At 42.6% G+C, this 20641-nt stretch overlaps 1 protein-coding gene across 1 annotated transcript in view; it reads left to right on the forward strand.

Moving 5' to 3' along the window:
• Svep1 (sushi, von Willebrand factor type A, EGF and pentraxin domain containing 1) overlaps positions 1 to 5109 on the forward strand; it is a 179026-nt gene extending 173917 nt beyond the window's left edge. Inside the window, exons 46-48 of the mRNA XM_027403038.2 lie at positions 1122 to 1217; positions 3362 to 3455; positions 5088 to 5109. Coding sequence (XP_027258839.1) covers positions 1122 to 1217; positions 3362 to 3455; positions 5088 to 5109 — 212 coding nt within the window. The remainder of the gene's footprint in view (positions 1 to 1121; positions 1218 to 3361; positions 3456 to 5087) is intronic.
• Positions 5110 to 20641: the final 15532 nt, after the last annotated feature.

Consider the following 20641-nt stretch of genomic DNA (forward strand, 5'->3'; position numbering starts at 1 on the left):
ACCAGAGACTGGACCTGAGAGTCCGTGCTTCTGTCCAGTCCCTAGTTCGTGCAAGGCAATGATCTCACATACTTGAAACATCCTCTGCCTATTCCAGAGGGAGTGATTGCTATGAAGGGTGCAGGGGAACGCCTGACACTGTAACCATCAGGTCTCATTCCTAGGAAATAAAGAGTGAGTTGTTCTATTACTACAAACATGAGTCTACAGTACAGCCCAACTGTAACAATAAGTCTTCCTGCCAAGCCGCCTGAGTCCTGCTGTCATAAGGGCGCTTCCCACCAGGCTGCCCAAGTTCCACCCACCACCACATTATGGTCCCAAGTAACACAGAGAGACTTATATTAGGTACAAATGCTGCTTGGCCAATGACTAGGATTTCTCATCTGTTAGCTCAGTCTTAATTATCATAAATCTATATATTTTATAAGACTTATCTTATTGGACATCAGTGGAAGCATCTGTCTTCCTGGCTCACATGGTGACTCCAGAGCAGAGACTAGGAGGAAGAGAGAAAGGAGCGACTTCCTTCTTGCCCTTGCTTATGTATGAGTTTGCCTGCTATGTCACTTCCTGCCTGTATCACAGGACTTCCTTTTACTACATTTCCCAAAACCCTCCTTGACTCCTAGTCCCGCCTAACTTGCTTCTTCATTGGCCAACAGTACTTTATTCAACAACCAATAAGAAGATAAACATACACAGAAGGACCTCCCCCATCACCCAACCATCTCCAATTCTCACATGTAGTTCAAGAAGAAAACCTGAGGCAGCCTTATCCTCTAACAGCATTTTGCACAATTCCTAAAAAGAATTTGAAATGGTGACAAATGGAGTTCATTCTGCTTATGTTGCAAAGAGTGAAAGCAAAGCACTTAGCAAACACTGGGGACAGAGTGCCCTCAAGGGAACCGTGCTTTAGGCCTCCACAGTTACCTGAGTGAGGACCAGACTTCCACCTGGCTGTGCTTTCCTGGCAATATATGGGGAGATCCCCAAGTGAACCACTCAAAGTTTCTCCTCCAGCAAAAAGGATTTTGAACATTTGAGCAGAACTGAACATGGGTACTGTGATAAAATCCTTTGTTGACAAATTTTTACCTGTTTTGCTTTTTTTTTAGCAATATGCATACTTCCCTGTTTGAATGGTGGGCGCTGTGTGGCCCCTTATCAGTGTGACTGCCCCGCAGGCTGGACTGGGTCCCGCTGTCATACAGGTAGGCTTTCTCTCCTGGTTTGTTTTCTTTCATCAAGCCAGAAAATGCACGTGGCAAATTCAAGGTGCTAGACTATGCTGTGAGAGCATAGGAGCCCTAGAGGGCTTTATTCAGGAACAATATATGGTGATGAATAGGGGCTGGAGAGATGGCTCAGTGGTTAAAAGCACTGGCTGTTCTTCCAGCGCACACATGGTGGCTCCCAATTGTCTGTTACTTCAGTTCCAGGTGATCCTATGCCCTTTTCTGGCCTCTGAACACCCAGAAAGCACATGGTACACAAACACACATGCAAGCAAACCCCATATGCTTAAAAAGGTTTTTTCGAGATAATTGGTTTTGGCAGCGACAAGGGATTAGTTGGGAAGTTATAGTTACACTATAGATGAGAAGTAACAAAATCTAGAGAGCTTATAACCCAAAAAATGGTGGCTCTGTGAAAAGCAAGAAAAGAAGCATCAATGCTACTTGGTTACAGATCTCGTTGGGGAGGAGCAAGGAGGGGTGGGGAGGGACAGGTAAAAGGGGAGGTGAGTCTACTCTTTCCAGTTTGGCCTCAGGAATTGAAACCAATGCCATTTACTGAACTAGAAGAGCCAGGGAAAACAACATGGTGTCTAGGCAAGTATTTGAACTTGGGAAGTCTGGGACACACTAGGGCAGTGTTCTGAACTGCAGTCACATGATAGTTTGGGTTCCCAGCAGACACCTCTAGATTGAAGACAGATTTGTATATCATCAATAAAAGGCCTTTAAGGGGGCAGAAATGGCACTGTGTAGAAGACACACGGTGTGAGTGGGTGGCCTGCATGAGCATGAAAAGGAAGGAGGAAGGGGTTGGGAAGTGAAAATACGGCTAGTGATGACTCCAGTCAGGTACCACAAAGCCTTGTGCTCCTGAGAGAGTTCTTATCTCAGCAAAGAGAAACCGCAGGGTCTCAGACTGGGATGCTCAGGGTTTAGTTTTTGCTGGGCTTTACCCTGTTTGTATCATCTTTTCTTCTTTCCTGGTTAAATTGCAAGTAAGTGCACCCTGCTGACCCGCTCTGACTCTTCCTTAGCAGGAGTACCCTGTAGAGGAAAGCCTCTTGTTTACTTGGCGGCCTCCCTTCTCCTCTTCACCTGGCACTTGTGCCTGGTGCCTGCTCAGCAGAAAGTTCACTGTATTTTATGAAGGGTGGGTTTTTCATCCAGGAGAGGGCCCGCATAGCTGTGCTAAAGTAAATCTCATGTTCTGTTCTTCCCTGATGGTTCCTGTGTAGACTCACCTTCCCTCATGACAGGTTTAACTGATAGGCAACTTTTATCAGTTTTTAGACTCCATGGTGTTTTCATGAACAGACGTGTGTACATGAAGAGTTTGTGGGTTTGTGGAAAAGACACCTGTGTAGTCAACCTTTGGGCTTTATCTCAGGATTTCTTCTCTGGCTAATTTTAATTTTAATCCTAGTTAAGGTTCTCAAATTCTGATTAATACTAGTTTGTTTGTTTTGTGTAAAAGAGCATGAGATATGTTCCCTAGTCAAACACAAAGGACTATTGGGCACCTGCTTTATGTGTGTGGGTGTTCTGTGTGCATGTATGTCTGTGCACCACTTTCATGCCTGGTGCCTGAGGACACAATAAGAGGGCACTAGATCCTCGGGACCTGGAGTTCCTCTTAACCACTGAGCCATCTCTCCAGCCAGCCCCATGTGTTGTTCTGGGCTCTGTGTGTGGCAGACTTATTCTCCTGTAAGCTGGTGTCTGACTCAATCAATTTGGAGTTTATTGTTGCCCTCCCCCCACTACCAACAGCCACAAATTAAATTGAGTATATGAAAAGCTTAGAGCTCAGAACAAAGTACCATACTAGTTGCACATATTAAAATAATAATAATAATAATAATAATAATATTTTAAAAGACAACCCAGTGAGTTTAACATCGGTCAAGCTGATCTTAGTGTGGTGAAACTTAACATGGGAACTTGATATGAAAACCCAAATAGCTCTGAAGGGGACAGGGAAGGTGAGGCCACATGTGGATGTAACATGCCTATCTCAGGAAAAAGAAAGGACAAATCTTACCCATGAGCCTCTGTGACTTCTTTAGAATGTCTAAGTACTGACTAAGTGAATTCATGCATTTTTTTTTTCAACACAGCTACTTGCCAGTCTCCTTGCTTAAATGGTGGGAAATGCATAAGACCAAACCGGTGCCATTGTCTCTCAGCCTGGACAGGACACGATTGCTCCAGGTAAGACAGCCCAAAACAAACATTGAGCTACAACTCCTGGACTGTATTTCAGGGACTATAGTAGTTCAAGAGCCAGACGATATTTCCAGTTGTAATGTAAACTTTGTTAATCACAGGATATCTAGGTATTCTCTCTAAACCTTCACTAAACCCAAAGCTAGAAAATATGCAGTCGGGATAGATGAAGAAAACAGATCTCAAAAATATGCAGTATTGGGTTCCCTTCAGCAGCTCATGTACTTTATAAAACCAGAGCCACAGTGAGACTGATGTGGCCCCTGTGTAAAGCTGAAGTATATGGAACCTGTGATCCTCCTGCCTCAACCTCCCAAGGCCTGGGGCAGACTCTTCCATGATTAAAAAAAAAAATTCCTCAGTCTAGACACACAGGGGAGGGTCTAGGCCCTATCCTAAAGGATATGACAGACTCTTAAGACCCCTCCCCATGGAAGGCCTCAACCTCCTTGGGGAGCAGAAATGGAATGGGATAGGTAGAGTGTTAGTTGGGGGAGGAGGGGAGGGAGAGGGAATGGGAATTGACATGTAAAACAATCTTGTTTCTAATTTAAATTTAAAAAAAAAAGAAAGAAATTTCAAGCAGGCAGTGGTGGTGGCACATGCCTTTAATCCCAGCACTCGGGAGGCAGAGATGGGTGAATCTCTGTGAGTTAGAGGTCAGCCTGGTCTACAAAGCTACACAGAGAAACCCTGTCTCGGGGGAAAAAATAATTCAGGGCTGGTGAGATGGATGAGCAGGTGTAGGTGATTTCTCTGAAGACTGAACACCTGAGTTTCATTACTGGGACCATGTGGTGGAAGACCAGTGTCAATTTCTGTTAGTTGTCCTCTGACCTTCACACGTGAGCTGTGGCATGGGCACACACACACACACACACACACACACACACACACACACACACACACACACCACACACACACACACACACATGCACATACACACACATACATGTACTTGCACATTAAATGAATACATAAATATTAAAAATCAGCAAAAATTTATGTAAATGGTAAAAATAATATTCTTAAACAGAAAATATAAAATAATAATGAAATTAACATACTTTATTGAAAATGTCCTAGCAAGGTAGGGTATAATGGTGCACAACTTTAATCCCAGCATTCCAGAGGCAGAGACAGGAGGACTTTTATGAATTCCAAGCTAGTCTGGTCTACATAGCAAGTTCCAGGCCAGCCAGGACTATGCAGTGAAACTCTGTCTCAAAAAATAATAAAAGGAAGGAAGGGAGGGAGGGAGGGAGAGAGAGAGAGAGAGAGAGAGAGAGAGAGAGAGAGTCTGTGTGTGTGTGTGTGTGTGTGTGTGTGTGTGTGTGTGTGTGTGTGTGTGTGTGTGTGTGTTCCCCAGTTGATGTTTGAGCTTCTTGTCTACAATAACACTATGGAAGTTGATTTAAAAAAAATTTCCTAATACTTTAATTTTCCATGCCCCTTCCTTTTCCTGAGGAACCACCCTTACCCTTAATAAGTATTTTTACAGATATGCCTACTGGGTTAAAATTTACTGCCCCCTCTCCATGAGCATCCCAAAATGTCTCCCTACCTCAGTTTCGTCTCTCTTCTTGAATCTGTTGGTGTTGTGTTTTCTTTCTTCAGGAGAAGGAGAACCGGGTTTTAACACACCCCTGCCACCCCCACTGCCTCTCCCAAAGCAAGGTCATCTCCTCCTGGTAGCTCCTGGAACTCACACAAAGGAAGACCAACACGGTGCTTGGGCTCGTTTGTTTTATAAGCTTGAGTTGACTTATTAATTTTGTGATCTATTTTGTTATTCTTTGTGATGTCCTTTCTTCCATGTTTCCATTGTTTAAATATGCTTGCATTTTCTATATAAAAGTTATATTAAAGGGATGCTGCTCCACCCTCACCAGATGTACATACTCTGCTGTCTGCTGAGAAAGTCCCTGGAACAGGTTTTTATTCAATTACTTAAAGATGACTTTCCATTAAAATATATTTTGCTACTAAATAAGATTTTTCTGGGTAGTACCATTTTTTTCTGAGGGCACTGGGAAACAAAGAAGAGGACTCGTGAACGTCCTTCTAATCCTCTGCTTAGCACGTGATCCAATGAAGTGCACCGGACAATTATGATAAAGGAGGCCCCTCCATTAGTCTTGTCTTGTTTACAGTGTGGGGCTGCAAAGGTTTCCTTTCTTCATTAAGGGGACACCTATCAGACCCTCTGCAAAAACCTGTTCTGATGTTGAGGGTGACTTGGAGGATCGTTTTCCACATTTGAAAGCTGTAGACATCAATTTAGTGGTGGGCAGGGGGTGTGAAGTGATCGTGATTTATGAGTAAGTTTATTTGCTGAAAAATTCTCAGAGGTGGCTCCTGGGTCCCCTGGTAAGAATAAAAAAGAAAGGAAGGAAGAAAAAAGGGAGGGATGGAGGGAGGGATGGAGGGAGGAGAGAGAGAGAGAGAAAAAAAGAAAGAAATGAAGGAAGGAAGGAAGGAAGGAAGGAAGGAAGGAAGGAAGGAAGGAAGGAAAGAAGGAAGGGAGAGAGAGAGAGAGAGAGAGAGAGAGAGAGAGAGAGAGAGAGAAAGAAAGAAAGGGAAAAGAATCACAGATGGCCAAGCCGCTGGAAGTTTCCATGACTTCATCAATTTTCATCATTACACCTATTTCAGAATAAAGTCTTCCCAGACTTCAGAAAATGAAGCCAAACCCTAAATTTGTTTTAATACAGGAAATAAATAATCATATTGGCTCCTCTCTCTGGAAGAACTTCTCCCATGAGGCACAGGGTACACTGTAGCCCAGAAGATACAGCAAAGGTGACAAGGATCTTGCTGTTCCTAGTGGTCTCAATCATTGGCTCATTCTCTTGACATCCCCCCCTTCTCATTCTTATATGGTTATGGGCCTGCTTGTCACTCAGTCTGTTGGTTTCCATTCTATGTTGATCTTTGTCATTTATAAACATAAAAATGCAAAATAAAGTTTAAAATTTATGACTAATAAAAAGTGGTACCAGAGAGAAAGCCATTGATAGTAATACTTGGTTCTCAAAGTGCCTACTGATGAAACACACTTGCCAAGAGTAGATTGTGGCTTGTTACTTTGAATAAGTTCAAAAGTTTAGAATGTGGATGCTTTTACTTTGAATGGATTAAAAGGCTTGTAAGTCCAAAGTAAGCCAAATTAGATGTTTTATACAAGGTTTTAAGGAAGCAACCTAACATATAAGTGAGGGTTTTTGTTTTTTTTTTTTTCATCTTGGGTTGGGGGTGTATGATTTTTGGGAGGTGCGCGTGTGCCCATGCATGCATGCGCATATACATACTGGTCTTCACCTTCCACCTTGTTTGAGACAAGGTCTCTCATCCACTTCAGCACACACCAGGCTTGCTGGACTGCAAACTTCTAGTAATTCTATCTCTGCTCCTGATCTCTCTATAGGAGCCCTGGAGTTGCAGACATGATGTGCTCCAGCACCGTGTTTGTAGCATATAGTCCTCGGAACAGAACAGCAACCATCTTCATTGGAGCAGCTTACAGTAGACTATCAGGAATGAAACTAGTGGTAATAACAATTCCCTTGGCGAAGGCGGTGACAGGGCAGGTTTCTAGGCCCTCACTTGAGACAAAGCCAAATGAAAACCAAAGCATGTTTTAGGATAAGACAGCTCACAATGTCACCGTTTTAATCAGCGAATGTATGCACACAGACAACATCCAATGATAGGAACCCTCAAATATGCTACCTTTATGTTTGCAAAATTATGCAGCCCTCAAAAATAATGCAACATCGCCGGGCGTTAGTGGCACATGCCTTTAATCCCAGTAATCGGGAGGCAGAGGCCAGCCTGGTCTCCAGAGGGAGTGCCAGGATAGGCTCCAAAGCTACACAGAGAAACCTTGTCTCGAAAAAAACAATAATAATAATAATAATAATAATAATAATAATAATAATAATAATGCAACATCATGGAACTTGTCAGAAGCAGAAAGCTATGGGATGGCAGGGGAGTGAGAATCAGGATACAAAATATTCTAGACTAGGATGTAGCTCAGTGGCAGAGTGGGTGCCAATGTGAGGATTTAAGCCCAACTATCTCTCCTGTCAAACTTCCATGCTCAGGAGACTTAAAATCTGTTTTTAAAATAAGGAGGGAAATGCCCAACATTACAAATCTTCTATGTGTATGGTATCTCCAGTTAAAATGTAAGATGGCTCAATAATTAAAAGGACTGCAGAAAACCAAATTCAGTTCCTAACACCCACATCAGGTGGTTCACAATCACATGTTACTTCAGCTCCACAGGATCTGAGGCCTCTGGGCCCTTCAGGCAATTACACTCATAGGCATGCATACACACACACACACACACACACACACACACACACACACACACACACAGTTTTTTTTTAAATGAACTAAACTTTAAAAAATTTAAATCAAGGTATGTATGGCCCAAATATCTTTGGGTCAGGTAAATGTCAAGTTCCGGTGGCTTCTCTGCAAAGAGAAAGTATAGAACAAAATTAGCCATGATCTGAAGGAGAAAGAAGCAAAAGCAGGCAGCACAGTGAAGTTCTCTATTTGCTTTTTGCAAGATATGACAGGCCCTTGTGCGTCATCACAGTACAGAGATGGAAGTCCAAGGACACTGTTACTATCATTTAAGATAGTTTTAAAAAATGAGACAAATGCCAATGTTAAGGAACAACTGGAATATCCAGTTCTCTCTTGAGAGGAAATAACTTCAACCCTCATAGCTATACACTCAAGGTGTTTTAAAGGTGTGGATATAAAGAGATATTTATTTGTTTGTTTATTTGTTTATTGATTTTTCAAGACAGGGTTTCTCTGTATATGAAACTCACTTTGTAAACCAGGGCTGGCCTTGAACTCACAGAGATTCGCTTGCCTCTGTCTCTCAGGTGCTGGAATTAAAAGATGTGCACCACCACTGGCCAGCTATAAAGAGAATTAAGTGACTCCAATTTGGAAATTGAAACAGAAAAAAAAAAACCCTAAAAGTAAATCCACATCTTAAATCATGGTTTCATACCTATATAATTGGATTTCATGTTACTTCTCTTATCTCATTTCTAAATACTACAGACTTCTTATACTGATAACACAGATCATTTAACAACATTATTATTAAAAATTAGGATTACATGAAAGTGCAATAGCTTGCAGTGAGAGCAATTCAAAAGAACGAAACGAAGAATAATTAAGTTAAGGCAGGTATTAAAATGTAATTAAGCTTTGAGTAGTTCAGTTTGTACCAACTATGAAGAGCCAGCTCGATGTCTGTGGACTACAACAAAAAGCCTGGAACACACAGACATAGGTGATAGAGAGGCTCTCACTGGAAGCTTGGATCCTCTGAAAAAATGGACCAAAACAGGGTTAGACAGTGAGATGTGTATTAGAGGCAATGCTTATAAAACAATGGATGATGAGAACTGGGAGAAGCAAGGAGTTATTGGGCTGTTAGTCACACTGTTACTATGTCAAAATGTCTAATGTAATCAGCTTAATAAAAGAAAAGGTTTGCTTTGGCCACATTTTACTCCAAAATGGCTTGGCTCTATTTCTCTGGACTTGTTACCACAGAACATCATGGCAGGAAGAGTGTATTAGAGAAGGCCTGTTCACCTTACAGAAAAAACAGACAGATAGGGGCCAGGGTCCCAAAAGTCTACTTTCCTCTCACCTCTCAAAGTTCTACCAGCTCCCATCAGCACTTCTGGTGGGACCCACCTTCCAACACAGAATTCCTCAGCTGTTTGAAATACTCGCTCACTGTAGACCTCACCTAAGTGAAGAGAGGACAAAAGGCATTAGTGACTGTTAACATGGGACATGACAGACAGGAACTCTTGGGGGATTCAGAAGGGCCATCAGAGAGAAGTTGCCTTGGTAAAGAAGGAGAGAAAGGACTCTGAAACTTACCCTTTGACCTCCATACACACACCGTGCAGTGACCTCCATACACACACCGTGCAATGACCGCCATATATACACTGTGCAGTATGTATGACCACACTCACAGGCATACATCTCTCCTGTGTAAAATAGTAGTAAATTTAAGAAATTTAAGTAAGGTATTAGTTAGTAGATTCCTTAAGGAGCATTTAGTTTAGACAGAAATATGAAAAAGCAATCTGGTACTGGGAGATGGAAAGAGAGACAGAGACAGAGACAGAGACAGAGAGAGAATACTGATAGTAAATAAAGAATTACCTACATTTTTGCCTAACAAATTGGCAGAGCTTCTGCTGGTGGTGGTGATGCTGGTGGTGGTGGTGATGGTGGTAACGGTGGTGATGATGGAGGTGATGGTGGTAGCAACAGTGGTGGCGGTGACGGAGGTGGTGGTGACAGTGGTGATGACTGGAGCGCGGCTGCTGGTGACAGTGGTGTGTGTCTAATGATAGTGTGCAGTTGGCTGTTTGTCATAAGATTTCTGAGGCCTCTGTATAGTGGAAAAACCCTTTCCTCGGAGTAGTTGGTAACCATGGGACAAAAAACGCTTGAAACAGGAATTCATACCTTTTAGTTCAGTAATTCTCTGACTTAGAAGAAATCCCGCGAAGAAACCTAACTTTGCAGGAAATATCTGTGCACAAAACCAATTATTATTGCATTATTACATCATTTAAAAAGGCAAGGGTCTATATAATTTAAAAACCTAGACTTGGCACTGTGGTTCATGATTTATTTTAATATTAAATATTAAAAAGTCATTAAAAATGTGTAAATATATTAACAAAGATTGTTAATGACACAAAAAACCAGTATGACATGATATTTGAAAAGCAGAACATAAAATGTGTCTCTAGTAGTTCTCAGTCACCTAAAATATGTATATACAACGGACATGGAGATCTGCCAAATTCTGCCAATAATTATTTTCTGTAAAACGGGTCTATGGGTAATTTTTACGTCTTAATTCAATTTTTCCCTATATGTCTGACTTATTTTCAGTGAAGACATGTCATTTTTAGACTCTGACATGATAGGACAAGCCTGCAAATCCCAATACTCAGCAGACTGAGGTGAGAGGATCTCAAATTTGGGGCCATTCCATGTTAGATATCAAGTGCCAAGCTAGCTGGGACTACATAATGAGACCCTATCTCAACACCAACAACCAACAGCTACATCACATTCATGTTTGTAAATATGCTTTCCTCCTCATATCAAGTGATGATCTCCACAAAAACTAATTGAAATAAAATCCCACATTAATGTGTATGTGTAACGGTTCATCGTATTGGTAGGCAGATCCCATATAAATTTAAAATCAGGCTCTGTTTAGTTTTTTTTTTTTTTGAACACACCTTCAGAAAACACTGGCAAAGAATTAAGATCACGATGACTATTAGTTTAATATAATATAGGAAAGCCTGGCCGGGTGGTGCACAGCTGTGTGCTCTTAGGAAAAAACTAAGGTATTTATAAATCAAGCATTAAAATGAACCCAGTAGCTTATCCTTGTGTACTATACATTCTCCAGGTAAAGAGTTCTACAAGAAGCAGATGCTTATAATGTCAAAAATTCACCAGCCAAGTCCTACTATAATTACTTTCTGGGGCTTCCTTAGCAACCAGCTGCTACAGCAGTCTTCTGGATACTTTAAGATAGTGACAGCAACCTCCTTTTTCTGTAAATGCTAAATAAACCAACTTGAGGAAACCTAGACCCAGTGCCTGGGTTTGTGTAAGACCCGAACTAACAAGCAGTCCTAACCATAACCCTGAAAAGCACTGGGCCAACTGCAAGGGCCACAGGGCTGTGGGGAAGCATAGTCACCTGTTCTCAGCTGCCAAAGCCCCGTAAAATACATGCCTTTCAGGGTACAAAGTTTCTAAATACTTCAGGTTTTTGAAGAGTGAAGCCAGAGTAAACAGTTACCCCCAAAAAATAGGCTGCTGGATGTCTGGCCAGTTTGAAACAGAATACTGCTGGCTTCCTCGTGTAAGGAGCAGTGGATTCTGCCTGCTCCTCACCAAAACATTCATAAATGAGTTTTCTCATAAGTCCTAGGTCCCGAGCTTGTCTAATTACACACCCACTCCTCCATCAGTCATTAAGAATTCTCCTTTCATCATGTCTGCTGGATCTCTTTGCTCTCCCAAAAGAGTTCAAGGGAGGTTAAAGTTTCTTTAAGTTAAAGTATATCCTACCATGGAGGGTAATAGGAAGCCGGGTCAAACTAGAAAAACCTGACAGGAGAGATTGAGGCAAGAACCCCGTAGAGGCTACCTGCCTGCATTTCCCAAGAACACCTCATTCTTCGAACTGACTCCTGTGAATGACACGGTTAGAGGGGAGATAGTCCCAACATCTCTCCTGGCACACCTTAAAGTTTGTGTTCTGCTTTGTAATTTAAAATACATTTTTCCCTTATGCCATCATCAGGTTTCTAGGATTCCAAGCTGTGGACACCTTCATTTTATAAGTAACCAAATAAATCTTTGTCAGTCCTTCTTGTTCCTGGCTCCAGCTCAGCCCCTCCCCAGCCTGTCTCAGCACATCCTACAAAGCTCCCCTATTCACTAAGAGCCCAGAAGCACAGAGGAGTCATGCTCACATGACCAACACCAAACCCAAGGTCAGGCTAGGCTAGGCAATGGCAGTACCCTTTCCAGGGAATAAACCTTAGCTTGGCCCTGACCTCGACATTTTCAGCCCCGTGGGAGGTTTATTGGTGTGGTGGCTTGTTATTACAGCCTATGTGTATGATGTTCTCAAAAGAAAATGTCCTAATCACAAGGCACCTCTGGTTTAGGAGAGAGTCCAGTCAAATAGCCCGAGGCTGTGTTAAAAGGACAGTCCAAATGTTCCAGAAGTCATAACTGAGAAACAAAGAGGGGCTCGTGATGAATGGCTTCCGGTCACTGACTGACTGCCTCTCATCTGGAGGCCTTTGTGCAAGGTATTTCCCTTACTGGTACCACCTCTCTCCACTCCCTGGTCCTACCTAGCTTGGCTGTCATGATCTGACCCTCACAATATTCTCCCTACAATTTGTTCTTGTGTGAATTCGTGTTTGTGTGTGCATGTACATGCACATGTGAGGGGCAGAGGACACCTTGGAAGTCACTGTTCTGTTTCTGAGACATGGTCTCTCCCTGGCCTGAAACCCACCAAGTAGACTAGGCTTGCCACAGGAACCCTCCTATCTCCATTTTCCCCACAACCATGTCTGGCTTCTTTGGTGTGGGTTCTGAGGCTTGCAAAGGCTTAACAAATTGAATTATCTCCCCAAGGGCTAGCTAGCATTGTTCCTGAGCTCTCAAGTACTGTTGACCTTGCTATACACCAAGGTCAATTGATCTAGGAGAGTGAAAGAATGAACTGTGCCCTTCTGTGTCCCAAGTCCCTTCTAGTCAGTGATGATAATGAACAGAACAGATAAATGAACACACATAGAATGAAAACAGTGTGTGTGTGTTATATTGAGACCCAGGAGGATCAGTAAGTCTGATGTTATCACTCTCGAACATACACCACAAATCTATTTATTACTATTCAAACAAGTCCATGACCTCGGTGTTGACTCACTGCCCAGCTTGCTAATCAAACAGGCCCCAAAAATGTAGACCTAGATCACAGAAACAGATGCCTATGATACAGTGGTGTTTTTACCCCTGTGTCACAAGCGTATACTGCATGCTGGAATTGTGGGAGGGAAAACAGGCACAAGCTGGGACTGGTGTCTCACTCTGCACAGACTGCCAAGACTGTCGAGCTGACAAGTCTATGAGTAAACACGGGTGGAAACAGGAAGGCACGCCCCCATATTTGTAGCCTGCTGTCATGTGCATCTTTCAAATACTGTACTATTTCTCTAATTCTGAAGTGTCACTGAAGGCAAACCATATGGTCACAACACAGTCTGCTTCTCCCCATCCAAGCAGCCGGACTGGTCCTCATGGTCTGGTCCGCTGAAGGGCTATCTGACTTCATGAACCTCTTCAAAAACACAGACGAGCACTGGCCTGGAGACAAGCTAGCTAGACCTCAGGGTGCTCCTCCTGCAGGCTGTTTGTTTATGCTTTAAATTTCAACCATGTCAATTCACCTCCTAAGATTTCAGGATCCAGAGCCACAACTAGGAGTAAAAAGTGCATAGGACTCATAAGAGTTGGCTCTCTCCGTTCCTAGTGCTGCTCCTCATACCCTCCCTCTCAGACTTGAAAAAATTGCAAATGATTGCAGATAATTTTTTCTGGATTGTCACCTGATTTCATATTTGGATATATTTAAATTCAGCCACTTGGCTCATTTTATTCCTGCTGCCCTCTCTTATGTAGCATCTCCACACCCCTCTGATTTCCCATTGAACAGTAATGGTTGCCACTCCAGGCGGGTCCAGGGCTGTCACTCATTAACTCCCTCCTTGGAGAGAATCCCTGCGTCCTCTTCACTCATTTCTCCCTGGTAACCCTCCGTGTCTAGTAAACAATAAGCACTGAGGAAGAGGAAAATGAGACTTAGGGGGAGAAATAGATCATAGAATTTACAGAAGAACATTGAGGGGTGTTTCCAAGAATATTACAGGACAAAAAATGAAATAGTAGAGACAATGTTTTTACGTTTATTACATAGCTTATTTTTTTCCTTCAGAGCAAAGCAACCTTTATTTGTTTGTTTGTTTGTTTGTTTATTTTTAATGGAAGAAAACATTTGTTGTGGCTTATAGTTCCAGAGGGGAGTGATGGAGGAAGTACTTCTGTGTATGTTTATCTTATTGATTGCTGAATAAAGTTCTGTTTGGCCAATGAGGTAGCAAGTTAGATGGGACTAGGAGTCAAAGAGGATTCTGGGAAATGTAGTAGAGAAGTGGTGATCCAGGCAGCAAGTGACATAGCAAGGAGACTCATATTTAAACGAGGAGAAACAGAAAGTGTCCCTTTTCCCCTCCACTCTTCCTCCAGTGCACAATGTGATCCACCGGCAAGGTGGGACACCAATGGAAGGTGTCCGATAAGGTAAGTCTTATAAAATATATAGATTTATGATAATTAAGACTAAGCTAACTGGTGAGAATCCTAGTCATTGGCCAAGCAGCATTTGAACCTAATACAAGTTTCTGTGTATTAATTTGGGCCCCAACATGGGCGGGCGGCTGGCAGAAAGCGCACACATGGCAGTGGGGCTCAGAGGCTTTTGGCAGAAAGATTTATCGTAACAGGGGATTCCATAATCATGGAGAGAGGAATGGCAGAAGGAAGCCAGAGTAGGAAGCCGAGAAATTGCATCTTCCACTGCAACTGTGAAGCAGAGAGCAAATTCTGGTGAGCTATGAACCCTCAAAGCTTACCCCAAAAAATGTACTTCCCCCAGCAAGGCTGTTAGCACCTCCCCAGGAACCTACCTTTTTAAATCTGTTTTTATAACTTGTCTTTCCAATGTCAAACACAGAACAAATAGGTCTGAAATATAGAATTGTTGGTAGGTACCGTGGAGGCTGGCTAAATTCACCAAATGACAACAGCCACATTTTGATTTAATTCTGAGGCTTTGGAAGTGGTTTAATTATGAAAAATATCCAACGAAAACTTCAGCAGCAGCATTGTGAGCTTCCCTGTGTAAGTGACCACCTCGCTCTGGGGTCTTGCAGCTCAGCTTCTGCAGCACTCACCCTGACTCGGGTACTTCCGGTACCATCACCGCCATCAGTTTATTGCTACACTCAGGGCTTTCAACCTTATAAAGTTATGCTTCATCTGCTGCCCATAAAAACTCTTTGCTCTCTTTTATCTCCTAATCACACAATTGTTGTTTAGAAAGGTTGGAATCCATGGACACATTGTGTCGTTTCTTAAGATGACAATGTGGCTGATTTCCCCTGGGGCTCAGGTTGCTTCTTAGCATGAAACTTCCTGAACCTGACTATCTCATCCTTTGGGCTTCATAGCACTTCAAACACATCTCCACTAAAGCACATCTCTCTTTGCAGGTTGGCTAGTTTATGTGTCTGGGCATCTTTAATAGCTATGTTTATTTCTTATTTATGGGTGCAGAGCTCTGGAACTCCACCACCCACATCAATCGGTGCCCAGACCTTACCAGCCATGTGACTTGGACAAAGCGCTGTTCAAATGCTGCACTCTCTGCTGGTGTAATGGGAGCACTGACAGTAAAGTTGAGGCCTCAGATTACAGGTACTCACCCTGTTAGGTAAGTCAACTCCTATCAATAAGAGACCTTCCCAGTGAGTCCATGGTCACAATGACAGTTGACGACACTAGGCTCTAAGCTCTCATTTCCTAACTCCACACTGTATCCACCCAAATGGGTTAAGCTGAGGGCACCTACACAGCAACCATCACAATGATATCTGCAACTGAGACCCTCCCTCCCAGAGGAAAGCACAGCCAGTACATGACTCTGGAGCCTTAGTGATCCCAAACTTCTTCCAGGAATGAGGAAGGGCCAACATTAGGAGATGTGGCCTTGTTGGAGGAAGTGTGTCACTGTGGAGGCAGGCCTTGAGGTCTCATATGCTCAAGCCATGCCCAGTGAGACAGACCACTTCCTGTTGCCTGTAAGTCAAGATGTTAAGGACTCTCAGCTTCTGCTCCAGCACCATGTTTGCCTGCTTGCTGCCATGTCACATCATGATGATGACGGTCTAAACCTCTGAAAATGTAAGCCACCACAATTAAATGTTTTCTTTTATAAGACTTGCTGTAGACATGGTGTCTCTTCACAGCAATAGAACACTGACTAAGACAAGTGCTCTGATATCTTGTGACCAAAATATTTTCTTTTTCTAACATCCCTTCCTAGTTCCCCTGCTATGATAACAATGGCCCTCTTCACTTAGCCTCACAGGCCTGTGTTCACTATTCAGGCCCAGGTATTAGAAGATGTTGGGGACTAATGAAGCCTAAGCCAGAGGCACCCCTCCATGCACCACCCTCCAGATTAAAGTGTCGAATCTCAGCCATACTTTTCAATAGAGTTAAACCAGTGTTCGTGTTATATTCATCCAAAAACCATTGTTCAAGTTTGGTATCTCTGAAATGGGAATACTTCTCATTACAGAAAGGTATAGTGTAAGTGTAGAACAATTTAATGATGCCTTCTACAAACTTATATTCAATAAAAACTGATCAAACTAAACCTGCCCTGTCTATCATTGTCTCAACGACGGTTTCTGGCATATGAAAATTCACAAGCTTGGGTGAATTAATCACCACAGACTCCAGGAGTATTTACTGCATCTCAGAAAGCCTTGTGATGCATTGTCTGGGAACCTTTTTCTTAAACAACTGGACTGGAGAGACAGCTCAGTGGGTAAGAACACTGGCTGCTCTTCCACAGGACCTAGGTTCAATTTCCAGGAGCCATGTGATGACTCACAACTGACTCTAACTACATTCTCAGGACATCTGAAGCCCTCTTCTGGCCTCCACAGGCATCAGGCACACTTTTGATACTCAGACATACATGCAGGCAAAACAGTCATATACATAAAGAATAAAATAAATGGATGAATATAACTCTGCTATTTCTAAGAAAAATAAAAACAAAGGAAAGCAGTGTTGCATGAGTTCTCTGAATCTCTGAACTTGAATGGACTTTCCTAAACATCATTTTTTTTGGTTGGTTGGTTGGTTGGTTGGTTTTTTAAATGAATCACTTTGCAATGTGCACTGTCTCAATAAACTATGAAGACGCCTCTTCACTGATTTTCCTAATAGCTGAGTAGAGAGAACAAGGAGTCAATTGAGAGCTTCTCTTTGCTTTTCATAACAGGCTCATCTACTTTCACACATTCAGAGTGCCTTCTCCACCCAACATTGGCCGTTGCTCTGGTGAGTCACATAAAAACACAGCAGGCCTGCCTCTTTGGCAGTGGTATCCTGACTCCGCCTTCCATGTCTTTGTCTTTCTGTTGCTGATAAAAATCATCCTTCTGTTTTCTGTTGCTTGCTCCTGTTTCAATGATCTAGAAAATGTCCTCCCAGCACCAGCTTCTGCAGGAAATAAGGATTCTTCAGCCCCCTCCACAGTGCAATGCTCAGAAGGGGTCTTAGCTCAGTGCTGTTCATCTTTAAGGACCAGGGCCTGTCTTGACTTTCAGAACTAAGAATTAAGGAGTATGTGTGTGAGAGTTACGAGAGTGACATCATCATCGGTGAGAGAGTGGAAAACCGAACCTCAGCCACTGCCTCCAGCCCTTCCTTCCTCCAAATTCATGGCTCCTTTTGCCTTGTTATTCTTTCTTAGCTCAAGAAGATCAGATACATTATAGTACCAGAAAAGATCATCCATGGCACAGTCCTGGAGCATCTAAGAGGGAATGGGCACAGCACTGTACATTACTCTTATAGCAGTGACTTTGAAAGTACAAGAGTTTGGTCAGAAATAAGCTTTAAAATATACTTGTGTATGTCTTTGAGAGCAAGGAAGGGAGATGAGAAAAATAGTTAAGGTAAGTGCTTGCACCATGAAAATATGAGGCTCTGAGTTGGACCTCACAGTACCCATATAAAGAAACCAGGTGTATCCCATCTCTAACCCCCAGTGCTGGTTAGGATGGCAGAAATAAGTGGATCCCTGAAGATCACTCCTGGGCAGCCTGCTGAAGCAGCAAAAATAAATTGAATGACTGAAGAAAATATCAAATGCCAAACTCTGTGTTCTACACACATGTGCACACTAAAGTGCATATATGCACACACATAGATATACACACGCATGACACACATAGGCACACATATACACACATACAAAGAGAAAAGAAGATTGATAAGGAGAAGATGGTATGAAGAATCAACAATGGGCATGGTTCAAGTTTGCCCTTTGGCATCCTCACTCAGTCAGACAAAAGTTCCCACTCTTTGACACCATCTCCTCCTGGTTCCTTTCCTGAGTAGATTTCTTTATTGTCTATTTTTACAGCAAAATTATATGGTGTTGACTGAGAAATTGTCCTTTTCCTCTCTATGCAATTGCCATGGTGACTGCCTCCTCTCTTGGGCAAAAACATTTGGGAACACATGCACAAATACACAAGTATACACACGTGCAAGAACAGCCACACAATCCTATCAAAAATCAACAATTCTGTATTATGTCAAGACAATAAACCAAAATTCAACAGACTTAAGTGGCGGGGTGCCATCATTTCCCATTCCTTCCACTTAAAACCTGGTGTTTCATTTTGAAAATTCAACATGCATAGTTTTCAGTTTTTGAAAGTGATTATGCAATTTCCCAGGCCTCTTTGCCTTGTTTTGCACTGTGTTTTATCTTTATTAAGAAATGGAGTGCCCAACCCCTCATCAGCTATAGGACTTGGGAGAATGGGGAAAAAAGAGTTGTTAGCTTAACTAAATTGCTCTCTACTGTAAATGCCCAGTATTATTTTGCTTCTGTAATGAAATGGTTTTAGCAAACTCCCAAGAATGTTTTCCCCAAACAAGCCAAGGAAAATCCATTTCAATACACTTAAGTCCTAGGCACTATTGACTTTTAACCATTCATCCTTATCCCCCAGTAGAAGCACCCAATGACTATTGGCTTAGTGTGGTCCATGGCTAACAGACTCATTTCCACAGAAAATCTCATTTGATCCTCAAAACTCAGTAAGACCACCCCACTTGAACAGCTGTCAAACATGTTTTGATCTAAAATAGGCAGGGGTAATGGTGCCTTTTGAGCAAAATGAACTAGTAAATTTTAAATTATATATCAATTCTTTATAGGTTCTAGGGTAGACAATGTATGAATAGAGAGCAAACAAAAGCCATGTGGGCCAAGGCTCTTCACAGAAAGAACCCTGTGTGCCTGCGTGTGTGTGTGTGTGTGTGTGTGTGTGTGTGTGTGTGTGTGTGTGTGTGGCTTTATTGAACTGTCCCATAGGACTGAGGCTAAAGGTTGACAAGCTCCATGGTCTTCAAGAAACAGGCTCAGGAAAACAGGTCCCTTACCTTGAGTCTCAGAGTGAGAAACAGGGCAACCCATGGTTCAAGGTCAAGAAAAGATGAGATGAGGTATACAGTGAGGCAGACAAAAAGGTGAAGTCCTCCCTCCTCCACCTATGTATGCACCAGTCATACCCTCAGCAGAGGGAGGGTGCCAGTTCACACCCAGAAGAGCCATTTATCCTCCAGGACACACCCTACAGGAGCCTTAAGCTCTAGGACACACCCTACAGGATCACTTGATCTGGGCACTTCATTGGAACAGCTCAGCTTAGCTCAGGGAGTGCTAATGTTTCAAGAGAAAAAGAACTTAAGACTCAGGCCTGTGACTGAGAAACACCCACACATGAGAGGTCAGATGGCTTGCTTTCTCTCTGCCCCAGAGGCAGCCAGCAGCAGAGTCAGTGTTAAATGCTTTTTCCATGAAATGATGCAAACTCTTTAAATTGCATTCAAGTTGAATGTGGTGAGACAGCGCCTTCAATCTCAGTACTCCAGAGGCAGAGGCAGGAGGATGACCAGAAGTTCAAATGGAACAAAAGATAGTGGCTCTTCTATAAATACTAGTGAAAGGCAATTTGCAGAAACTGGCAACTTGTACTGAGCCCAATAATAAGACTGCTATTGGCAGTCTTGTCGGTGATGTGCAGAGCAGTGGTCCATGAGATAGTGAGAACTGCATGTCCTTTCCATCAATTTCCTAGTTTCACTTGAAAAAAAAAAAAAAAAAAAAAAAAACCTACTTGAGATGGCCAGGGGCTAAGTTTCTTCCAAGTTCAAAGAAAAAAAAAAAAGAAAGGAAGGAAAAAGTTTTCTGGTTTCTGGCCATACCACCCAGAATATACTTGTCAAGCAAAACAAAACAGAAATACCTTGACAACCCCAGTGTGGTTGCTGAGAACAGTGCTGTTAAGGTTTGAATGTGAGATGTCTCCCACAGGCTCGTGTATTTGAAGAATTCTTGGTTGGTGGGCTGTTTTCAAAGGTGTGGACTTGGTGCCTCGATGGTGGACTGGAGCTAGAGAATGAGAGTTCTCTCTGGTTCTAGTCCTAAATCTTTTGCCTCCTGGTTCAGTACAGTACAATAGCTATAGCCGCTATTGACTATTGACCAGCCAAAATAAATCCTCCCTCCATTAAGGATGCTTCTAAATGGGTATTGGTCACAGTAACAAAGTGACTAATACAGCTGCCTTGCTCAGTGTTTTAAGGCGAATGGTCACACAGGCTCCAGG

Source organism: Cricetulus griseus, chromosome 2 (genome assembly GCF_003668045.3).
Source record: "Cricetulus griseus strain 17A/GY chromosome 2, alternate assembly CriGri-PICRH-1.0, whole genome shotgun sequence".
Lineage (NCBI taxonomy): Eukaryota > Metazoa > Chordata > Mammalia > Rodentia > Cricetidae > Cricetulus > Cricetulus griseus.